The sequence below is a fragment of the Scyliorhinus canicula genome, chromosome 23 (assembly GCF_902713615.1).
Source record: "Scyliorhinus canicula chromosome 23, sScyCan1.1, whole genome shotgun sequence".
Lineage (NCBI taxonomy): Eukaryota > Metazoa > Chordata > Chondrichthyes > Carcharhiniformes > Scyliorhinidae > Scyliorhinus > Scyliorhinus canicula.
In genome coordinates, this window is record NC_052168.1 from 23585463 (window position 1) to 23610119 (window position 24657).

At 44.0% G+C, this 24657-nt stretch overlaps 1 protein-coding gene across 1 annotated transcript in view; it reads left to right on the forward strand.

Annotated features, from left to right (window-relative positions):
• Positions 1-24657, forward strand: part of LOC119956586 (histone acetyltransferase p300-like) — an 86026-nt gene that overhangs the window by 19422 nt on the left and 41947 nt on the right. The window contains exons 6-14 of the mRNA XM_038783910.1: positions 1359-1467; positions 2011-2148; positions 5033-5150; positions 5776-5950; positions 8792-8869; positions 10550-10662; positions 13380-13538; positions 14808-15242; positions 22773-22958. Of these exons, the coding sequence (XP_038639838.1) occupies positions 1359-1467; positions 2011-2148; positions 5033-5150; positions 5776-5950; positions 8792-8869; positions 10550-10662; positions 13380-13538; positions 14808-15242; positions 22773-22958 (1511 nt within the window). The remainder of the gene's footprint in view (positions 1-1358; positions 1468-2010; positions 2149-5032; positions 5151-5775; positions 5951-8791; positions 8870-10549; positions 10663-13379; positions 13539-14807; positions 15243-22772; positions 22959-24657) is intronic.

Below are 24657 nucleotides of genomic sequence, written 5' to 3' on the forward strand. Positions count from 1 at the left end.
GAAATGTGGTGATTTATGCTGCTTAGAAACGGGGAGGGGCAGGCAGAGCAAAATAGAAGGTCAGGGATGGGTTGGGAGCATGAGAAATTAAATGACAAGGATGTCATGGAACGCGAACAAAGGGAGCGGGAACGATATTAAAAACAAACTTTGGTACAGAGTAGGTCAGTACTAAAGGGACAATCCTTCAAAACAGAGATGAGGAGGAATTTCTTCAGTCAGAGGGTGGTGAATCTGTGGAACTCTTTGCCGCAGAAGGCTGTGGAGGCCAATTCACTTGAGTTTTTAAGACATAGGTTCTTGTTTAATAAGGGGATCACAGTAGGTGGGCAGCACGGTAGCACAGCGGGTAGCACTGTTGCTTCACAGCTCCAGGGTCCCAGGTTTGATTCCCGCTTGGATCACTGTCTGTGCGGAGTCTGCACGTTCTCCCCGTGTCTGCATGGGTTCCCTCCGGGGGCTCCGGTTTCCTCCCACAAGTCCCAAAAGACGAGCTGTTAGGTCATTTGGACATTCTGAATTCTCCCTCGCTGTACCCGAACAGGTGCCGGAATGTGGCGACTAGGGGATTTTCACAGTAACTGCATTGAAGTATGTTAATGTAAACCTACTTGTGACAATAAGGATTATTATTATTATCAGGGTTATGGGGAGAAGGCAGGAGAATGGGATTGAGAAATATATACGTCATGATTGAATGGCGGAGCAAACTCGATGGGCCGAGTGGCCTAATTCTGCTCCAATGTCTTACGGTATGAAAGCAAATCAGAATGTGTTAATAACGGGCCTCACGGTAGCATGGTGGTTAGCATCAATGCTTCACAGCTCCAGGGTCCCAGGTTCGATTCCCGGCTGGGTCACTGTCTGTGTGGAGTCTGCACGTCCTCCCCTTGTGTGCGTGGGTTTCCTCCGGGTGCTCCGGTTTCCTCCCACAGTCCAAAAGATGTGCGGGTTAGGTGGATTGGCCACGCTAAATTGCCCGTAGTGTAAGGTTAATGGGGGGATTGTTGGGTTACGGGTATACGGGTTACGTGGGTTTAAGTAGGGTGATCATTGCTCGGCACAACATCGAGGGCCGAAGGGCCTGTTCTGTGCTGTACTGTTCTAAATTCTAAACAGAAAAAGGGTCAGCACTATCGAGAAGAATATTTGACTTGAAACGTTAACTCTGTTCCTCTCCTCCGTGCTGCCAGACCTGCTGCGTTTTTCCAACATTTTCTATTTTTATTTCAGATTTGCAGAATCCCCAGTAGTTTGCTTTTATTTTAGTGGGAATTTGCATCCACTTGTGAACTATTCAGATATTTATCAACTGAGAACGTTTTATAATTTTAATGACTCTTTGTATGGCTTTACAGGTTCCAGCCAAATGAGTGTGAATGGAAGTAACGTCAGTGTGCAGACCCCCAACCAGCAGTCCAGCTTACTACATGATGCTATGATGCTGTCATCCATGACCTCGGCTAAGTACGTCTAAGATTCATTCTTGCTCATTGTTTCTAGTTTCATGTTTTTGATCTGCAGTGTTTTAGTGTGAAAATATAAGCCGAAATCTGGATGCCAGTGTTGCTGGTCAATCAAAAGGTACATTGTCCTTTTTTTCCTGTGACCAAGCAGAGTTCTGCTGTCAGCGAGAACTCCGTGGAACCTGACAGTGAAATAAAGTCCTGCAAAAGTGTGCGGTCCTATCTGTGCCTCCTCACTAAATACCGAATGATTTCAAATCTGTTAAGTGGAGAACAATGATTCTGGTAGGGGCTGGTTTAACTCACTCGGCTAAATCGCTGGCTTTTAAAGCAGGCCAGTTCGATTCCCGTACCAGCCTCCCCGGACAGGCGCTGGAATGTGGCGACTCGGGGCTTTTCACAGTAACTTCATTGAAGCCTACTCGTGCCAATAAGCGATTTTCATTTTTCATTTCATTTCAATGGATTGTTCTTTGCAGTCTTTCCCCACTTACATTTCCAACAACTTGTATTACTTACTCACACCAACTTTTAATTCTTTCAGCTCAATGCTAAGCGATGGCACAAGTGTAGGTAATCTTAATGCAGTGCCGACAGCAACACCCCCCACAAGTACTGGCATTCGAAAATCATGGCATGAAGACGTCACTCAGGACCTACGCAATCATCTTGTTCACAAACTGTAAGTGATCAGCTGTATATGTGATAGAGATTCTAGATTCAGTCATTGTGGTGATGGTTTATTCATGACAGCCTTGAGGTATTTGTTGTTTTTTTTTTGTGACCTAATGTATACAACTTATTTTTCTTAAGTAGCCATTTGTTTTCTTTTTCACCAGTCTTCTCCTCCTGATGGGTTTCACAATAGGTCAGCATCTTGGATCTTGCTTCCGCAATATAGCAACCTCTCTGATTGTGGGGAGCATCCCAGCCAAACCCCAACCCTGCAGTCACCCGACATCCATTCCCCCATAACTCCAGCTGAAACCATATGAAAATGATCAGAATCAGGATCCTGGCTGACTTTTTCCATCTGTAACACGTGGACACGTGGGCCAAATGTAGCTACTAACATCCAGAAATTACCTAATACCCCTGGCAGATTTCACCCCAATACCTGCTTGTACAACTCCGCTGCATGTTGCTTTAGCTAGCTGAATGAATTGTTGAGGGAGTCATCATTATTTCTAATGGTCATTGCTATATCAGTAAAACTTTCATGCAAAATGATGTGTTTAGATCTCCAGAACCTCAAAAGCATTTCACAAGATGCTATCCTTGGACTTGAATTTCGTCAGTTTGCTTACTCTTAGCAATAATATGTACAGCATAAGAATGCAATTAATCTCCTGGAAACTACTTTCCTCTGCATTATGTTCATCATCTCAGATTGAGCTGCTACAGACCTGTACTTTTAACATGGAGCAGTGTGAAGTGATGCGTTTTGGGACAAAGAATGGCAAGAGGCAATATAAACAAAATTATGCAATTTTAAAGGCATGCAGAGAGATTTGGGGGCAGTGTGCACAAATCCTTAATTGAGAATGATGTTAAAGCCAAGGATTCCATATGTTTCTTTTATTAAAGGAATAGAGTATGTTCTACTCGAGCTTCCTCTCTTTCCTCTTTCAAATCTACCATCGTAACCAACTATTCCCTTCTCCCTCATCCATTTTCCCCTTAAATGCATCTGTACTATTTGCTTCAACCTCTCCTTGTGGAACTGAGTTCCACACTCTCACCACACTTTAGGTAAGGGGGTTTCTCCTGAATTCACTATTGGGTTTCTTGGTGGCTATCTTACATTGATGGCATCTGGTTATGCTCACCACTAAAGAAGAAGAAGAGCAGACAGATTTGAAATGATTAACATGAAAAAACATGATGCGGAGTTCTGACTATCTCGGATGCACTACCTGAAAGGGGAGTGGTAGTAGAAGCAGATTCACTTTCAAAAGAGAGGTTACTAAATACTGGAAGGAAAAAAATATACAGGACTGTGCGGAAAGAGCAGGAGAGTGGGACTAATTGGATAACTCTAAAGAACCAGAAAAGGCATGATAAGCCTTTTATCTCACTGAGCTAAATCGCTGGCTTTTAAAGCAGGCCAGCAGCACGGTTCGATTCCCGTACCAGCCTCCCCGAACAGGCGCCGGAATGTGGCGACTAGGGGCTTTTCACAGTAACTTCATTGAAGCCTACTCGTGACATTAAGCGATTTTCATTTCATTTTTCATAAGCCTAGTACAGGATTTACATAACATAAAAATTGTTAATTTTACTAAATATACTCATCAGAAAAGTAGGTGATAGAACTCCTTAAAAGCTTTTTCTTTAACCAACTTTCCTTTTTCTCAATGTCTATTTTTGTCTGCTTCTGTGACACTTTGGGATATTGACACTATTGACACAAGTTGTTGTTGAATATTAACTATTCAAATGAGTTCATGGCTAATTTTCACCGCCTAACCTGTGACATATACCTTTAAAAGCTTTGGTTATCCAAAAGATCAATCTCTATGTAAAATTAACAATTACTGTGGCAACAATTGCCATTTGTGGGGGAAGAGTTCCAAACTAGTTAGTGTTATACAGTAGTCCCCCTTTATAACGCGGGTGTTGGGGTCCAAGACAGCCACCCGCGTTGCATCTGAGCCGCGGATATCCACGATGGGGGTTTTAAATGGGATCTAATTAAAACAAGCACTGCTGCATTTTTAACAACTTAAAAGTTGGATTGGAGGGAGAGAGCAGCCGGCAGTGTCAATTTCAGCGGCCGGCTGATTGTTTCAGTGAGAGAGCAGCTTCCCTCTCCGGATCAAAGTGAGCCGGCCGCTGAAATTGACACTGCCAGCTGATTGGAGGGAGAGAGCAGCCGGCAGTGTCAATTTCAGCGGCCGGCTCACTTTGATCCGGAGAGGGAAGCTGCTCTCTCAGTGAAACAATCAGCCGGCCGCTGAAATTGACACTGCCGGCTGCTCTCTCCCTCCAATCCAACTTTTAAGTTTTAATGTTTCTGATTGGAGGGAGAGAGCAGCCGGCAGTGTCATTTTCAGCGGCCGGCTCACTTTGATCCGGAGAGGGAAGCTGACAGTTGGGGCCCATAAGCCCCCCCCCGCCGTATATCGCGAACGGTGGTATTGCGGAGCGCGGTATAACGGGGGACTACTGTACTGAGGAGCTACAATATATTTTTATTTTATTGTACTCTAATTGTCTCCTGGTGTTCAGCTTTATTGTTCTGAATGTACACAGTGCCATAGAATTAATGTACTCTGAATATAGCACTGCTATACAATTAATCTAACGTGCAGTGCAGCATGTTTTAAGGATTATTAAATGACTTGAATAAATACACCTGACAAAAAAGAACCTAGGCATAACTTAATGCAATACGTTATAACAGTCATGTTAGTTACAATTTTGGAGCTGTCATTTTAACAAGGTGCCTGTCGTTTTGAGTTGAAGATTTGTACTGCATTTTTGACTATTCAGTACGAAGGTCATTTTATAATTTCAGCATCTTGCACAATTGAATATTTTGCATTTGGTTCCCTTTTATACAGAGTTCAAGCCATATTCCCAACACCTGACCCAGCAGCATTAAAGGACAGGCGGATGGAAAACCTGGTGGCTTACGCACGGAAGGTGGAAGGAGACATGTATGAGTCTGCCAACAGCAGGGCAAGTTCCAATTTGAGGATTCAGTTGTGGCTCAATTAGACCTCGGGATAAGCTTTGGGGTGATTTGCTTTTGACGGGGACCAAATATTTAATATGTTAAGATCAATGTAAAAGTTGCTGTGTAATTGTTCATGAGAAATGAACTGCAGGGTAGAGTAAATACAGTTAAATAACACAGCAACTGTTGAGTAAATAGATAGGAACCTCCTCCCATCAATTCAGAATTCTGTCAAAATTGCAAAGCAAAGCTGACTAATCTGTTTCAGTCAAATGCAAGATCTAAATGGAGTGTCAAACAGACTGGTAGGAACGCTATGACAATATTTACTGGACAGTGTTAAAATCGCAGTAGGTTGAGGAAATAATGCTGCTTACAGATAAAGATGAGAACAGTTTGGGCCACCTAGTCAGGTTCTATTGGTAGCAAGTAAGGAATCCGCTAATTTGGTGTTTACTTGCTCTCCAATGGAGTTTCTTTTTACAGAATGACAGGCTGGTACGCCTTCCCACCCTGTATCACTGGGCTCTCTTTTGTTTCCGCCAGATCTTCTCACTTTGCATCTTCTCTTTTCACATTGCATCTTTTTTTAAAAATCAACTTTCTCCTATCTTTTTGAAAATTCAGGCAGAGTACTACCATCTGTTAGCTGAGAAGATCTACAAGATTCAGAAGGAGCTGGAGGAAAAGCGTCGCACCAGGCTTCAGAAACAGGGTGTAATGCCAAACCAAAGTGGCATGTTACCTACAGGAGCAGCCCAATCCCCAAACTTGGCTCAACTGCAGGCTGGACTCCCTCCAAGTAAGCTTTTTGTTTGTTGTTTCACTTGTTAGAAAGTTTGTTAAAATGTGAAGCCATATGTCTTGTCTTTCATCTGTCCTCATTCCAGGGGTTGGCCACACTATGACCAAACTTTCTCCACTGATTTCTGTTTTCTCGCCCTCACTGCCTGTCCCACAGAGGCCACTCCACTTTCTGATACTTGCTATTCATGCCATCTTGGGTCTTCCCTGTGCACGTTTTCCAGGTGTTTTACCTTTCATTGCCTCTTTTTCCAAACATACTCCTCCTGTTTGGGCAGCAAGGTAGCACAGTGGTTATTACTGTTGCTTCACAGTTCCAGGGTCCCAGGTTCGATTCTCGGCTTGGGTCACTGTCTGTGTGGAGTCTGCACGTTCTCCCCGTGTGTGTGTGTTTCTTCCGGGTGCTCTGGTTTCCTCCCACAGTCCAAACATGTGCAGGTTAGGTGGATTGGCCATGCTAAATTGGCCTTCGTGTTGGGTGGTTTTACTGGGTTATGGGGATAGGGTGGAGGTGTGGGCTTCGGTAGGGTGCTCTTTCCAAGAGCCGGTGCAGACTCGATGGGCTGAATGGCCTCCTTCTGCACTGTAAATTCTATGATCTATGTTCACATCACTTGTTCAAAAGATGTGAGCTTCTTTGATATCAGTGCCTCATGAAAGGTCCTCTTAACACCAGCTTTCTCAAACACCCGCACGCTTGGTCGTCCATGACGCACATATCGTCCTTTCATTTCAAATAACTCCTATTCGAGCCTCATCACTCTTCTTGATGTTCAGCTTTCACAGCCATGCATTGTCACTGGCCACTCGAGGACTTTCAGAAGAAAAACTTTTGTTGTAAGCGAGATGATTTGGCTACCCTATATGAGTTCACGCCATTAAACCTTGTTAAGTCTAGCCCGAATTAGTGAAATAATATAGTCATGGATAATGAAATATGTGTTCATTTTATACTCCGTAAGGGTGGCGCAGTGGGATAGCCCTTCTGCCTCACGGCGCCAAGGCCCCAGGTTCGATCCCGGCTCTGGGTCACTGTCCATGTGGAGTTTGCACACCCGTGTTTGTGTGGGTTTCGCCCCCACAACCCAAAAGATGTGCAGGGGAGATGGATTGCCACACTAAATAGCCCCTTAATTGGAAAAAAATGAATTGAGTACTCTAACTCCGCAAGTGCACCAAGGGCTTTAATATGAACTTTTCCTTTCTTTTACCCAGTATTGTAACTGAACCATAATTGAGAAAGAGTAATAGATCTGCTGACTTATAGAGCCATGGTGTTCTGTCACTGACCCACAGAACATATTATTAAAGTTGTATCTACATATACTGATAATTCACATCATAACTTGTTACAAGTAAAAGCCCATCAGGATTATTTTACTTAGGTCTGTATGTAATAAATTCACAAAATTATATTAAATCTGCCATATGTAATGGATGATGGCATCAGTCACTATACTAAACCATGTAAACCCCAGGACTGCGCTGTTAGCTGGTCTCAGCTGCATCAACAGTTGAGACTCTGCATTTGATGTTGGCGCCCTAGGCTAAGAGGGAGAAACATCAGTTGCATAAGCTATCTTAATGATCCCATCTGAAAGGTGGGCTTGTGTGAATGTCAGGTGACAACTGGATGCGGTGTTGGGGAGTTCACCCCACAGTTCAATAGTCAGCATTCACTGCCTCAACTTGTACACACTGACAAAATGTGACTCAGGTGAGGTACCCAAGAGTGGCCAGTGTTGTGAAGCCATGCCAGTGCCTTTCAGAAAAGGGAACGGTTAAAAAACAGTTAAAGCTTATTGGCCACTCGGCATATGGAAAGAAAAGACAAGTGTTGACATTCATGGTGTTATTCCCCACATCAGAAAAGTGGGATCAAAATTGAAAAAGAGTTATACCGCCTTAAAAAACAATGGCAAAACTTTTGTGTTAAACTTCCTCTTTATGGTGTGCATGAAGATGATGGGAGCCACTTGTCTCGCTGCTGAAGTTGAATGATGGTGCAAATAATTGGGCGTATGGTCTCTGGAACTATGTTTTTAATTAGAAGTACTTAAACGACTGATTGAAATGGAAGCTGTCAGATTTGCATCTGATTAGCAAACCTAGTGTGTGATCATTTTTCATGTATTGTGGATAACTGTGTATATTTTCATGGAACCCCGCCCCTCTACTAGAGCTGGCACCTTTCCAGTTCCTGAGCCAAGTTTGCCATCCTTTCTGTGAACCTAGGCAATAAGTGTTGGCAGAATTTTGACTACAAGAAGAGGTCATCACAGCCAAGCCTTCATTTGTCACATGCATGCACATGCTTCCAAGAAGTGTTCTGGTTCTCATTCCCCTGTGTTAGATAGGGAAGGGGGTGGATGAGCCTTGTTTGGAGACACTTGTTTGTTCCCTGCACATAGATGCTCACCAATTGAAGTTAAACAGAAAGGAGTCATCCTGTTTGGCATGTAGCCTATCAATGGAGGGAGAAGCTAACCTTCGGTGTGGGGAAAATATTCCAGCTTTTCTGCAGTAGATAATCTGAAAATATTTTCTAAATTGCTGTCTTGTAGATAAATTGGTACACCCCATCTTTCCATGTCGTTATATAGTTGTGAAGAATAAGGTTGAAATACAGGTTAGTGCAGTCTGGGGAATGCTCATATGTGGAGAGCTACTATATTGCCATAGTCAGAATCATGAAACCATAAAAGTGAAAATGGGCAAAGAAACGATTAATAGTTGGTTTATTTTGATGATTCACTGTCCCTTGATGGTGCAAGGGAAACCACTTTTGTAAAGTACTGGCATGTGCATTTTGTTTAAACCTGGTCTTGTTGCATTTCAGATGGCCCTCTTTCTGACCCGACCCTTATGCGGCCAAATGTGCCAAGCCAGATCATGAACCGGATGCAGACCCCAAGTGGTAAAGTCCAACTCTCATATTTCTTGCACATAAGTATACATTGTAATCCACTTCTACCAATCACGAGGTTTTCTAACCAACAACCTCTCTCCAATTACACATTCATTGTACGATGATCAGTACAGTTTGGTGGTGGTCATGACTTCAGCTGCAGTCCTCATTTCCGCAGTTGATTTGAAAAGCAGTTAATCTGTGCACGTTCGTTTTTGATTGGATGTTGATATTACGAATGGTGCACTAGATGCGCTTAATCTGATTAATTATAAAAGAGGTCAAGAATCATAGAATTCCTACAGTGCTGAAGGAGGCCATTCGGCTCATCAAGTCTGGTCCGACCCTTCTAAAGAGCACTCTACCCTTGTCCACTCCCCAATCACCCTGCCCTATCCCCGTAACCCCATAACCTAACCTGCACGTCTTTCAACACTGAACAATTGATCATGGCCAATCCACCTAACCTGCACATCTTTGGACACCAAGGGGCAATTGATCATGGCCAATCCATCTAACCGCAACATCTTTGGACACCAAGGGTCAATTGATCATGGCCAATCCATCTAACCGCAACATCTTTGGACACCAAGGGGCAATTGATCATGGCCAATCCGCCTAACCAGCACATCTTTGGACTGTGGGGAAACCAGAGCACTCGGAGGCAACCCAAGCAGACACTGGGAGAACGTGCAAACTCCACAGAGACAGTCACCCGAGGCCAGAATCGAACCCGAGTCTCTGGTGCTGTGAGGCACTGAGGGACTGTACCACCCCCTTCGGCACCCACCCTTTAAGTTTTATAAGCATGTTTACTTTTGTAAACAACTGAGCTGTGGGCATCAGTTTTGGGGGTGAAGCAATATAACCATCTAATCAGCATGTGGGGAGGAGAGCCTGAGCAGTTATTTTATTGGCTCATTGTTAGTGAATGTCAAATGAAGTGCACATTAAGGCACACATCATGAATCACTACTTTCTGACGCACTGAACTATTGGGTAAATTAGCCACTATTGTAGTTATTCTACTATATGATCATAATGTATTACATGTCAGTGTTATCTCTAGAATTTCAGTGAATTGTAATGTGCATTTTTATATATATTCTTGGGGATATATTTATTGCCTGTGGGAACCACATAGTGTGGGACTGGAGTCATATGTTGCCCGCCCAAGTAGAGCTGGCAGGTCCTCTTTAAAGGACATTAGTGAAGTCGTCTTCTGAGAATCTGGCAGCTATCATGGTCATTTTCTGGTGGTAGGCACAAATGAGCAGGTTTACGAGTTGCTCGACAAAGCACTCAGTAATATAGACCTCTTGCTTTAATTTAGGCCATATTGAGATCCGATGCCAGAGTGAAATACAATGGTTGTTGGATTGTGATGGCAATATGAGAAATTTGAAATTATGGATAGAGTATTAAACAAAAAGCACACTGACTCAACATTGAAGTGTACTTTCAATGCAGCCACTATAAGCTAGTGCTGTATAGGATTTATTCATCTATGTACAAAATTAGGGTATAAATGTCACTCCGTATGAGTTTCAAAACCACAATCAGAAAGTCCGCGGCTACAAATAAAATAAGCTGTTCAGTTTCAGTTGGTTTTAGGTGATTTTGAAAAGCTGTTTTGATACTTTCTAATAAATGATTTCTCCCCCCCCTCCCCTCCTCTCCCAAATCCAGGAATAAGCCAATTTTCACAGATGGGCAGCATGCAGATAGCTGGTCTGGGGCAACGCTTAAACCCACCACTCCCACATCCTGGGCAGATGACCCAACCAGGACCTATGAACCAGGTACAATTTCTGCTTTCCCACTCAATAAAGCATCGCAATTGAAACAATTTAAAAAAGCGACCTGGTTTTGTCACAAGTAATTATGTACTGTGTGCACATGTCATAGAATCATAGAATTTAGAGTGCAGAAGGAGGCTATTCGGCCCATAGAATCTCACCGGCCCTTGGAAAGAGCTCCCTACTCAAGCCCATGCCTCCACCCTATCCCAGTAGCCCAACTTGACCTTTTTGGACACTTAAGGGTAATTGATCATAGCCAATCCACCTAACCCGCACATCTTTGGTCTGTGGGAGGAAACCGGAGCACCCGGAGGAAACCCACGCACACACGGGGAGAATGTGCAAACTCCACACAGGCAGTGACCCAAACCGGGAATCGAACCTGGGACCCTGGAGCTGTGAAGCAACTGTGCTAACCAATGTGCTACCGTGCTGCCCTTAAACTGCTGGATGAATTCTGCATATCTCACATAATCTGTGGATAGCGAAACAGTTATCATTCCGAGTCCCACGGATTCTCTTTCAGAGCTGGCCAATACAAATCAATCCCGCCGTAAAGTCATGATGCCTGACCTGGCGTAAAGGGCTCGTCCGGGATTTGAACTCAGGATCTCTTGCATGCTCTTTAACTGAAAATCTGTAAGCGAGAATCATACTCCTAGACCAACGAGTCGCCACTTAGGTCATGGGTATTGTACTGCTCACAAAGGACCGGATAATTATTTGATATTTGAGAATTATGGTTCTAATCCATTCTTGGCCAGATTGAACTGGTTTTACACAGACCTAACTTTTAATGGAGGTTTGGGTTTATGCTATGCCGAGGAACTATGCCTGGAGAGGTACTGGATTCTAATTTTAAATAAAGTGGTTTCGTGGAACGATGGCACCCCTAACATTCTGACAATCTCTCTCTCTCTCTCTCTCTCTCTCTCTCTCTCTCTCTCTCTCTCTCTCTCTCTCTCTCTCTCTCTCTCTCTCTCATGTCACACCGTGACACTGACTATTCATTACTCATATGTATTATCGCAACTTGAAGCTACCCATTGTTGATCCCAAAATTAAAAACTGCTTATTTAAATTAATTGCAAGTTGAGAAAAACGGCCACCATGTTTATTTGATTGTCTTATTCAGTGCCAGGCAGTTGACTTGCTGCCAACCAAATGTCTATTTTGAGGATGAGGCAACTTTTTAATTGACACATGTTCCCCATTTTTGATTCTGCATACACCTCACTCTAAGCCAGTAAAGATCTACTCTGGTTTTTTTTTGCCAATCTAGTTTTGAAACTGAATGCTGGCCAGCATGGTGAAGCAGAATGGCCCCCGTGTTAGAACAAAGAACAAGAACAATACAGCACAGGAACAGGCCCTTCGGCCCTCCAAGCCTGTACCGGTCATGATACCAACCTTTGCCGAAACCCTCAGCATTTCCTTGTGCCGTATCCCTCTATACCCATCCTATCCATGTGTTTGTCGAGATGCCTTTTTTATGCCGTTAAAATATTTGCTTCCATAATCTCCCTTAGTAGCGCGTTTCACGCACTCACCACCCTCTGCGTAAAAAACTTGCCTCGCACATCTCCTCTAAACTTTGCCCCACAGACCTTAAAACTATGGCCCCTCCACCCTGGGAAAGAGTGCCTGCCCATCCACTCTATCCATGCCCCTCATAATCTTGTAGACCTCTATCAGGTCACCCCTCAACCTCCGACTTTCTAATGAAAACAGTTCAGCCTCTCCATATAGCTAGCACCCACTCGACCAGGAAACATCCTGGTAAACCTCTTCTGCACCCTCTCTCAAAGCCTCCACATCTTTCTGGCAGTGTGGCGACCAGAATTGGGTGCAATATTCTAAGTGCGGCCTTACCAAGTTTCTATACAACTGTAGCATGACTTGCCAGTTTTTATACTCGATGCTCCATTCAATGAAGGACAACATTCCGTATGCTTTCTTTTTTTTCATAAATTTAGAGTACCCAATTATTATTATTTTTTTCCAATTAAGGGGCAATTTAGTGTGGCTAATCCACCTCACCTGCACACCTTTGGGTTGTGGAGGTGAAACCCACGCAGACATGGAGAGAATGTGCAAACTCCACACGGACAGTGACCCAGGGCTGGGATTCGAACCCGGATCCTCAGCGCTGCAGTCCCAGTGCTAACCACTACGCCACATGCCGCCCCCGTTTTGCTTCCTTGACTATCTTGTCCATCACCTTCAAAGATCTGTGGACCTGCATGCCCAGATTTCTCTGACTTTCGATATTCCAAAGAGTTTTACCATTTACGGTATATTATGGTATTCTGTCCCAAATCACTTTGCCGCTGATTAAGTGTTTTTGAATTGTAGTCACTGGTATCATGTAGGCAATGTTATCCAACAGTGGGGCAGGCTCGAGGCGCTAAATGGAGTATTTATGCTCCGAACACATTAGTGTGTATGTTGGATCAATGAGATCAATTGGGCTAGACAGCCTATGTCAGCATAATTATCTTGCAAACAGAGTGTGGAATCATGGCTGTAGTTCTGAATGTCTGAGCATGGTGGATCTCCTCATTGAGCGGCATCAGCAGAGAACTTCACTGTGCTATCTTTGATTGTCAGCATCTTTTTAACACCAGTTCTCAACCTGTTGAAGTATCCAAATGGTTTTCAGGAATAGTGACAATTTTGTGGTGCACTTTCTTACACCGTGTTGTCTTTGTACACAGATGGGATTAGCAACTTCCCGAATGGCACAGCCTATGGCTACGCAGCATCCTGCCCAGAATCAATTCCTATCTCCGAATCAGTTTCCTGTGTCCTCTCCTGGGATGAACACTGGCAGCACCACCATGACGCAGGCCAGCAACCAGCCAGTCATGTCTCCGGTATTTACTTGTCTTTCTTTGAACTCCTTCGTGTTCAGTCTGAGCTCTTTTTAAATTTTATGACTGAACCCAAGATATTGCGTGCAGTACCGAACAACATTTCAGACCATGCCACCGATGGGATTCCGATTAAAAGAATCTTTAGGTTTTAAATAATGGAAAGAGCTGCTGAATAAATTCCATTAAATTGCACATGCCAGGATAGTATGAGTCCTGCACTGGTTAAAAGTCTGCAGTTGTTCTGTAAACCTGCCAGTCAAAAATCAAGGCAAATCTGTATCCAATGGTAATGAACTCAGTATTGTGTCTAGTGTTCACAACAGCACATTACCCATTGCAGCCATTGGATTTGCTTTTACCAAACATGCACAAGTCAGTAAAACACAATCATTTTATCATTTAATTGTATTTATTTTGAAGTAGCTCAGTTTTAATCTGTGGATTTCGGAAGGTTGTGAGAGGTGCATACTCTGTTCATCATTCGATCTACGCCTTGAAACTGAGAGTTTCTTGATGGCAGCTGGGGGCCTAAATAAGGTGGAAAATCATGTCACAAAAAGCAGAGATTAAGTCATTGTTGAATTGGCGGCCTCACTTGGGCCACAAGGCTAGCTGATGTGCCACTCGGGTGCATTAGAGGTTGCTGTTTCATTGACAACCCAACCTTTTGAGATTAAAGTTCAACAAAAAAAACTGAAGAAAATAAAATGAATTGACCCCCATCATAACTCCCCATGGTACAGTGGTTCGATCATATACCTGATATAAAACGGTAGAGGCATAGGAAAGACTTAATGGCACAGAGGGATCAGTCACAAAAGTTTAAGAGTTTTAAAAATCTGTCTATTTTTAAAAAAATACAACCTGTCAAAAAAAGGCTGTTCTTGCAAACCTCATTTACAGCATGTTTATTTTTAGATCATCCTTGTACCTTTTGTAAAAAGCCCCGAGTGTCATGTTTTCTGTCTAGTGGCTGCAATTTCATTTATCAACTGAAGTGAATGTAGCTTTTCCAAAAGTTGTGCTTTTTATCCGTCAGTCATCTTTTACTTGAATTTACATTTTTGTTATACTGACCATAAATTTATCTCGGTTTATGTAATTTATACTGGTTTTGCCAATCTATAAAACTCAATGCTGTCATGCAAATGGGTCCAATGCATGTTCCAGTAACATGGGTGGAATATAAAGCTCTCTTGTATATTCAACTTGATTGATTTTTAAAAAGCAGTGCTATGTATTAATGGCTCTTTTTGCTTTTCTTGCTAGGCTCAAAACTCATCATTACCTGTAAACAGCTCCCCTTCCATGCAGCCAGGAGCCCAGAGTGCCCAGTTCAACTGCCCGCCACCCCTTTCTCAACCTTCACTTCATCAGAATTCCCCATCCCCTGGGCCACGAAGTCTCACACCCACCCCTCATCAGACGCCACCTAGCATTCCTCCTCAACAGCGGCAACAGACACCCTCACCTAATTCACAACCCCAGACAATGCCACCTCCTTCGCGAGTCCAGACGCCACCACAAATGCAGCAGCTTCCTCCTCCCCCACCAGTCCCCCCACAACCCCAGGTGACAGCTGGACAGAAGCAGCAGCGAGAGCAGCAGCAGCAGCCACCACCCCCATCAACACAGCAGCGAAGTACAACCCCAACAACCCCCATGTCAGCTACACCTATACAGTCTCAACATCCTAGTACTCCAGTGAGTATAATAAAAAGTGTTTTCAGTTATGAGCACTGATTTCTTTGAATGATATTCTGTTAAAATCTTACAAGTTGTGTATTTTTCCTGATTATTTTCCCAATTTGAGTTAATTTACCTCGGTGCTGAATAGTGTGCACTCTGCTGAAAGCGTTCACAGTCCAGTCCAGAAACAGTCCAGTGGTCTTGTCTAAGATCTTGGGCTGACTGGGTAAATGTGAGGTGGACACATTGAGTTAGCATTTGGCTTTTTTACCTGATGATACCTTGTTTGTCTGGGCTGGGTTTCAGTCAATCTGATGTTACTCCTTCAGGAGACAGGATTTATTAATTCTTTAAGATCTAATAAATCGAACAAGATTTTGCGCAATTTAAACTCCGTTCTTCGTGGGCCCACAACACACAACGTCACCATATTGACATCAAGTGGCGATCTGACTGAAGAGAGGGCAGAGGGATCGGCCAGTATGGGTAATGGTTATTTTACACTATTGTGTGCTTTTCTGAAGTCTGATGTGATACAAGTTGTTGGAGCAAAGGGTTGGATCTTTGCAGTGCACTTAAGTTTGACTTGGAGTGTATTTTTGATGCTCAGTACCTGTTAGGCCCTTTCTATTCTCCAGCCCTGATGTCCTTTATCTCGAAGGGGAGGGCGGGGGCTGTGGTGTGAATGGAAATACCAGGTGATTTTTGCTGTAATATTTCAGTGAAGGTACATGCTGTGTCAAGATGAGATTTTTACCTACATTCTGCTACTCTTGTGCAGTGAAATGAACTGTTCATAGAATTCAGCATTTTCCACAATCTCCAAGCATATTTCAGCTTGGGTTCCTATGGATTTGCTTCACGCTGCTTATTGCTCTAATTTTTTTTGGTATTGTGCCTGTTTTAGCCAAAGTTCATACACTACTACTGTTTAAAGTCAGGTATGCCCCAAGATGGTGATAGGCCAATTATCCTCATGGCGTCCTCAATTACCCTCACTGACACTGTCAGTGTCCCTGCTGATTTCACCTGTGGGAAGTGCACCCATCTCCAGCTCCTCAGAAAGGCGTTAGGGAACTGGAGCTGGATGAACTTCGGATCAGTCGGGAGGCAGAGGTGGTCATAGATAGTAGCTTCAGGGATGTAGGTACTCCGAAGAATCAAGATAGATGGGTGACGGTGAGAGGGGCTGGGAAGAAGCAGTCAGTGCAGGGATCCTCTGTGGTCGTTCCCCTCAGTAACAAGTATACCGCTTTGGATACTGTTGAGGGGGACGACCTACCAGGGGAAAACCATGGTGAACGGATCTCCAGCATTGAGTCTGTCCCTGTGGTTCAGAAGGGAAGGAGAGCTGGAGAGCAATAGTTATTGGGGACTCGATAGTTAGAGGGACAGATAGACGGTTCTGTGGCAACGAAAGAGACTCATGGATGGTATGTTGTCTCCTGGGTGCCAGGGTCCGTGATGTCTCGGACCGTGTTTTCAGAATCCTTAAGGGGGAGGGGGAACAGTCAAAAGTCGTGGTACACATCGGTACGAACGACCTAGGTAAGAGAAGGGACGGGGATTTAAAACAGGAATTTAGGGAGCTAGGGTGGAAGCTGAGAGCCAGGACAAACCATGTTGTCATCTCTGGTTTGTTGCCAGTGCCACGTGCTAGGGAGGTGAGGAACAGGGAGAGAGTGCAGATAAACACGTGGCTGCAGGGATGGTGTAGGAGGGAGGGTTTCAGGTACGTGGATAATTGGAGCACATTCTGGGGAAGGTGGACCTGTACAGACAGGACGGTTTGCACCTGAACCAGAGGGGCACCAATATCCTGGGAGGGAAATTTGCTACGGCGCTCGGTGGTGGTTGGGGGGGGGGGGGGGGGGATTTAAACTAATTTGTCAGGGGGCTGGGAAAACGAGCTGTAGGCCAAAAGTCAGTGTTGAGCGTAGTGAGGTACTGAGGAGGGTATGAAGGTCGCATGAGTGTACCGGCAGACAGAAAGGTGGGTTGAAGTGTGTCTGCTTCAATGCAAGGAGCATCCGGAATAAGGTAGAGGATGGTGAACTTGGAGCGTGGATTGGTACTTGGGACTACGATGTTGTGGCCATTACGGAGACATGGTTAGAACAGGGACAGGAATGGTTGTTGGAAGTCCCGGGGTATAGATGTTTCAGTAAGAGTAGGGAAAGTGGTAAAAGAGGTGGAGGAGTAGTATTATTAATCAAGGATAGTTTAACGGCTGCAGAAAGGCAGTTTGAAGGGGATCTGCCTACTGAGGTAATATGGGCTGCAGTTAGAAATAGGAAAGGAGCGGTCACGTTGTTAGGAGTTTTCTATAGGCCCCAGATAGTAATAGAAATGTGGAGGAAGAAATTGCAAAACAGATTATGGATAGGTGTGGAGGTCTCAGGGTAGTTGTCATGGGTGACTTTAACTTTCCAAATATTGATTGGAATCTCTATAGGTTGAACAGTTCGGATGGGGCAGTTTTTGTACAGTGTGTGCAGGAGGGTTTCCTGACACACTATGTGGATAGGCCGACAAGAGGGGGGGGGGGGCACATTGAATTTGGTACTTGGTAATGAACCGGGCCAAGTGTTAGATTTGTTTGTGGGAGAGCACTTTGGAGATAGTGACCACAATTCAGTGTCTTTCACTATTACAATGGAGAGCGATAGGGCCATACGGCAGGGCAAGGTTTATAATTGGGGGAGGGGTAATTATGATGTGATTAGGCAAGAATTAGGGAGCACAAGATGGGAACAGAAACTGTCAGGGAAAGGCACAAATGAAAAGTAGAGCTTTTTCAAGGAACAAATACTGCGTGTCCTTGATAGGTATGTCCCTGTCAGGCAGGGAGGAAATGGCCGTGTGAGGGAACCATGGGTCACAAAAGAGGTTAAATGTCTTGTTAAGAGGAGAAAGGAAGCGTATGTAAGGATGAGAAAACAAGGTTCAGTTGGGTTGCTTGAGGGTTACAAGGGAGCAAGGAATGAGCTAAAAAAAAGGGCTTCGGAGAGCTAGGAGGGGGCATGAGAAGTCCTTGGCGGGTTGGATCAAGGAAAACCCCAAGGCTTTTTACTCTTATGTGAGAAATAAAAGAATGACCAGGGTGAGGTTCGGGCCGGTCAAGGACAGTAGTGGAAACTTGTGCATGAAGTCACAAGAAATAGGAACGGTGTTGAATTAATACTTTTCTTCAGCATTCACCAAGGAGAGGGGCCATGTTTTTGAGGATGAGAGTGTGATACAGGCGGGTAGGCTGGAGGAGGTACATGTTCTGAGGAAGGATGTATTAGCAATTTTGAAAAACCTGAGGGTCAACAAGTCCCCTGGGCCAGATGGGATATATCCAAGGATTCTTTGGGAGGCAAGGGATGAGATTGCAGAGCCTTTTGGCTTTGATCTTTGGGTCCTCACTGTCCACGGGGATAGTGCCAGAGGGCTGGAGGGTGGCGAATGTTGTTCCTCTGTTCAAGAAAGGGAATAGGAATGACCCTGGTAATTATAGGCCGGTTAGTCTTGCTTCGGTGGTCGGTAAGTTAATGGAAAAGGTCCTGAAGGATAGGATTTATGACCATTTGGAAAGATGCAGTTTAATCCGGGATAGCCAACACGGATTCGTGAAGGGCAAGTCTTGCCTCACAAATTTGATTGAATTCTTTGAGGAGGCAACTAAGTGTGTAGATGAGGGTAGAGCAGTTGATGTCATATACATGGATTTTAGTACGGCGTTTGATAAGGTTCCCCATGGTCGCCTTATGAAGAAAGTAAGGAGGTGTGGGATAGAGGGAAATTTGGCCAATTGGATAAGTAACTGGCTATCACATAGAAGACAGAGGGTGGTGGTGGATGGAAAATTTTCAGACTGGAGACCAGTTACCAGCGGTGTACCACAGGGATCAGTGCTGGGTCCTCTGCTATTTGTGATTTTTATCAATGACTTGGAGGGGGCTGAAGGGTGGGTCAGTAAATTTGCTGATGACACCAAGATTGGTGGAGTAGTGGATGAGGTGGAGGGCTGTTGTAGGCTGCAAAGAGACATTGATAGGATGCAGAGCTGGGCCGAAAAATGGCAGATGGAGTTTAACCCTGATAAGTGCGAGGTGATTCATTTTGGTAGAAAAAATTTGAATGCGGATTACAGGGTCAACAGCAGGGTTCTGAGGAATGTGGAGGAACAGAGAGATCTTGGGGTTCATGTCCACAGATCTCTGAAGGTTGCCACTCAAGTGGATAGAGTCGTGTAGAAGGCTTATAGTGTGTTAGCGTTTATTAACAGGGGGCTTGAGTTTAAGAGCCGCGGGGATATGCTGCAACTGCACATGACCCTGGTGAGACCACATTTGGAGTATTGTGTGCAGTTCTGGTCACCTCCCTATAGGAAGGAGGTGGAAGCATTGGAAAGGGTGCAAAGGAGATTTACCAGGATGCTGCCTGGATAGGTCTGATGAGGAAGGGTTGAGGGAGCTAGGGCTTTTCACTTTGGAGCGGAGGAGGATGAGAGGTGACTTAATAGAGGTTTATAAGATGATGAGGAGGATAGATAGAGTGTACGTTCAGAGACTATTTCCTCGGATGGATGTAGCTTTTACAAGGGGGCATAACTATAAGGTTCAGGGTGGGAGATATAGGAGGGAAGTCCGAGGTAGGTTGTTTACTCAGAGAGTGGTTAGGGTGTGGAATGGACTGCCTGCTGTGTGGAGTCGGACACTTTAGGAACTTTCACGAGGTTATTGGATAGGCACATGGAGCACACCAGAATGACAGGGAGTGGGATAGGTTGATCTTGGTTTAGTACAATGCTCGCCGCAACATCGAGGGCCGAAGGGCCTGTTCTGTGCTGTACTGTTCTATGTAGTAAATGGCATTGGCGAGGCATGAAAATAAGGGATGGGCGCAGCATGCCACGATAAGCTATGCCTCCTCCTCCACGCCACTCCAAAAAGAACAGCATACAGCCCTAATGTAGTGAGGAGTTAATTACCTGCCCATACAATGCCCTGTATTTTGTTTAGTGAACTGCTTTGAATAAAATCACTTTGTACTGCCGAAGTTTTAACCATTCTAGCTACGTTTTGTAGACTCACCAGAAAACCAGTTGTGAGATCATTTTAGAGTAAGGCATGTATTAATTAAAGTATTCAGTTGCAAACTAAAACCCTGTAATTTTTAGAAATTCATTGCAAAACTAATGTAACTTTCAGCAATTTTAGAATTAAGGCCGCTGGAACCTTGTTCTGTTGTGCATGTTGAAAAAAGCCAGCTGCCTACATGGCAGAGGCCATTTTGTCTGATTCTGCTCCACCATTCAGTTCGATCAAGGCTGCTCCATTTAGCCACCATTGCTTCAGAGCATTTGGTTCCCAACAGAAGTGATATCAATCTCTGGCTTGAAAATTTCAATTCACTCAGCATCCACAGCCTTGTGGAAGGGAGAGTTCCAGGTTTTCATACACTTTCTGTGATTCCTAATTTCACTCAAATGGGCTAGTTCTAATTTTAAGAGTATGCCACCTTGCACTGAGTTCCCCTCAATCTAACTATGATCTTATTAAATGGTGTGGCGATGCCGGCGTTGGACTGGGGTGGGCACAGTAAGAAGTCTTACAACAGCAGGTTAAAGCCCAACAGGTTTGTTTGGAGTCACTAACTTTTCACTCATCTGATGAAGGAGTTATGCTCCAACAGCTAGTGACTCCAAATAAACCTGTTGGACTTTAACCTGCTGTTGTAAGACTTCTTACTAAATGGCGGAGCAGGCTCGAAGGGCTGAATGGCCCTGTTCCTATTTCTTATGATCCTATCCTGTCAAAACTCTTGTTATTTTGAAGACCGTTTCCAGATAAAACCAAGTTTATGGAACCAGCTCTCGTACTGAACCCTTTAGTCCCTGAATCTGCATCAGGAGCATTACATCTTGATGCTCAGAAGGGGTCTTGCCAATACTGTGCTGCATAACTTTCTCACTTTTAAAATTCCATTCTCACGACATAAATGCTAACCTTTTTGTAGGATAGCTTCATAATAGCATGTAACGTGTAAATGGTTTGCAGTAAGGAAATGCTTTTAATATGTTGTAAAAACCTACGGCATGGAGGGAGGCAATTCTCCCCATTGTGCCTGTGCTGGTTCTTTGACAGCACAATCATGTTTCGTGCCACATCGCTACTGTTTGTCTGTAACACCGCAGGTTCCTCATCCTCCTAGACATCTCCTGCTTCATTTAAGAATTTTTGAAGAAGTAGCTTCCACCATCTTTTCAGGGGAATTTCCAAGTGAAAACAAAAATCCCCTCCTCCCCTTCAGATCTTTTGCCAGTTAGTGGGCCACTTGCCACTAAATGGAGGGAAATAGTTTTTCTCCATCAAAACCTCTTGTTTTTTAATTTCTGTTCCAAGGAAAAGCATCCTAACTTGTCCAACCTCTCTTCATAACTGGAGTCCCTCATTTCTGAAATCCTGCTAATGGGGCCTCACGGTAGCAGGGTGGTTAGCATCAATGCTTCACAGCTCCAGGGTCCCAGGTTCGATTCCCGGCTGGGTCACTGTCTGTGTGGAGTCTGCACGTCCTCCCCGTGTGTGCGTGGGTTTCCTCCGGGTGCTCCGGTTTCCTCCCACAGTCCAAAGATGTGCGGGTTAGGTGGATTGGCCATGCTAAATTGCCTGTAGTGTAAGGTTAATGGGGGGATTGTTGGGTTACGGGTATACGGGTTACGTGGGTTTAAGTAGGGTGATCATTGCTCGGCACAACATTGAGGGCCGAAGGGCCTGTTCAGTGCTGTACTGATCTAAATCTAAACCCCTCTGCACCTTTTCTAAAGCCTTTACATCATTCCTAAAATCTAACACCCAGAATTGTCAGCTCTGGCCTAGTAAGTGTTTCATAAACTTCTAGAATTTATCTCCTTTTACATTTTGTTTCTGTATTTCTAAACCTAAGCAACTCTTATGCTTTTTTTGGAAAACGTATCTTATCAACTTACCGTGCTGACTAAGGGCAGCATGGTGGCGCAGTGCCTCAGGTTCAATCCTGGCCCTAGGTCACTGTCTGTGTGGAGTGTGTACATTCTCCCAGTGTCTGAGTGCGTTCCACCCATACAAACCCAAAGATGTGCAGGGTAGGTGGATTGGCCATGCTAAATTGCCCCTTAATTGGAAAAAAAAGAATTGGGAATTTATTTTTAAAAATTTACCCTGCTGACCAAGGATCTGTGTGTATGAACACCAAGGTCTCTTTGCTCATCCATATTTTTCAAAGTTTGTCATTTATAGTTCATATTAGTCGTCAAGAGTGCATGATTTCACACTTCTCTGCATTAAGCTCCATTTACCAACTTTGACCTGTTTCACCATCATGTGCCATCCTAAAGACTATAACTGCTCTCATTGCTACCCTCTACTCTGCCAAGTTTCTTATCTAGAAACCGGGTTGATTTTAACAATGACGACTTGAGCACTACCACCTGAACTGTTCTGCTGTGTTTCTATATCTGATGCTATTCCGTTGCATTTTTACTACTTGACCTGATTTATCTTATTTGCTTTGCTTTAGCTTTCGCAATCTGCAGTCAGTGCAGATGGCCGAGTATCAACCCCAGCATCAGTAAGCAGCACAGACACCAATTCTCAGCAGCCGGTCCCTGAGGCACCAGTGTCTGACATGAAGATGGAGGAAAAGCACGAAGAGGAAGAAACTGAGCCAGAAACTGTGGAATCAAAGCAAGAAATAAAACAGGAGGTAAGAAGCGATGTTTATTCCTTAATTCAATGAACTGCACGTGTCTTTGTTACACTGATGGTAAGAACCATCGGTTTCCCTAATAGTTTTTCTTGCCCATTCCAATTTCCTGCTGATCCTGAACCATGTACCAACTATAGCTATGATGTGGAGATGTCGGCGTTGGACTGGATTGAGCACAGTAAGTAGTCATACGGCACCAGGGTAGCTCCTTCCTCAGGTGAATGAAGAAGTATGTTCAGAAAATATATTTAGACACGGTCAAATGACAGTCAGTTGGCCAACTATAGCTGTGACAGTAAGCAGGCCTTGTGCTTCCAGAAGCTGAAGCTCAGTTTGAGGTGCACAAGAACACTCCTAATGTCAGGCATTCCTTTGGGTTTTTATTTTTTGCCTATTGATGCTCCCTGGCATCCTTTTTCCCCCCCCCTCTTATTCATCCCTGGGGTTTTGGTGTCATTGTCAAGACCAGCCTTTGTTGCTCACCCCTTGCATCCACTTGCTATTTTTGCCGTTTAAATTGACCTTGTGCTGCTACACAATGCTGTCCAGTTTTTCAAATTCACAAATTGTGTGCTTGCAAAGAGTTTCTTCTTATTGCTGGTGTAATGAGCTGCAAGAAGCAACAGTCGGCAGATTAGACGGTACTTGGTATGTTTATTTGTACAAAAGCCCCTGATTTTCAATTTGTATTGAAAGGCAAATTGTCTCTATAATCCTGAGTTTGTAAGCGTGATGTTTTTGCAAAATGAATCCAAACCAGTTCAATGAAGGGCAGCACGGTGGCGCAGTGGGTTAGCACTGCGGCCTCACGGCGCTGAGGTCCCAGGTTCGATCCCGGCTCTGGGTCACTGTCCGTGTGGAGTTTGCACATTCTCCCCGTGTTTGCGTGGGTTTCGCCCCCACAACCCAAAGATGTGCAAGCTAGGTGGATTGGCCACGCTAAATTGCCCCTTAATTGGAAAAATAATTGGGTACACTAAATTTATTTTTTTTAAAAGCAGTTCAATGAAATCTTGAATTGTCAGAGAATCCATCGTGAAGCTACACCTTTTTCATGTGTTATTACTGAATGGCAATTTTCAACTCCAATTTTCCACATAAATGCCAACAGAAATCAATCTTTGAGTGAAGCTGAATATTAGAATGTGAAAAATTGAAAGTTAAATTAGTTAAATGTTTCATTTTAAGCATAAGAAAGATTGGACATCCTGTTCCACTCGCATCTTAATCTACACAACACAAATTCCATTAATGGATGGGTGGGTTGCGAGATTGCTGGTGGCTTGCATTGTTTTGTTTTGGAGTATTTATAAAATTACAGTTGGCATTGCCCTCGACCCTCCTTATACCATCCTCGCCAACCTTCAAGAAACAGATGATTTGGGCAGGTTTCCTACAACCATCGTTTATTTGCCGTATGCCTATTTTGTAATGGTCACAAAAACAACAGCAAAATCGTGCTTCTGATAATTTTAAAAGTCTGTTCTGAGCTGTAGGTCACCATTTTGCTTTTGCCTTATCTGCCGCCCTTTTTCAATGAAGAGCAGATGGAAGTTGAACATAACGTTTGGTTTATTTTACAGCGGCATCGCCATAATGTAATTTACAAGATCAAATGTAGAAATATTTGTGACATAGCATGATTTTCTTAATTTTAAACCGTTTGCAAATGTTGAACAGTCTCAGCTTGCTATAT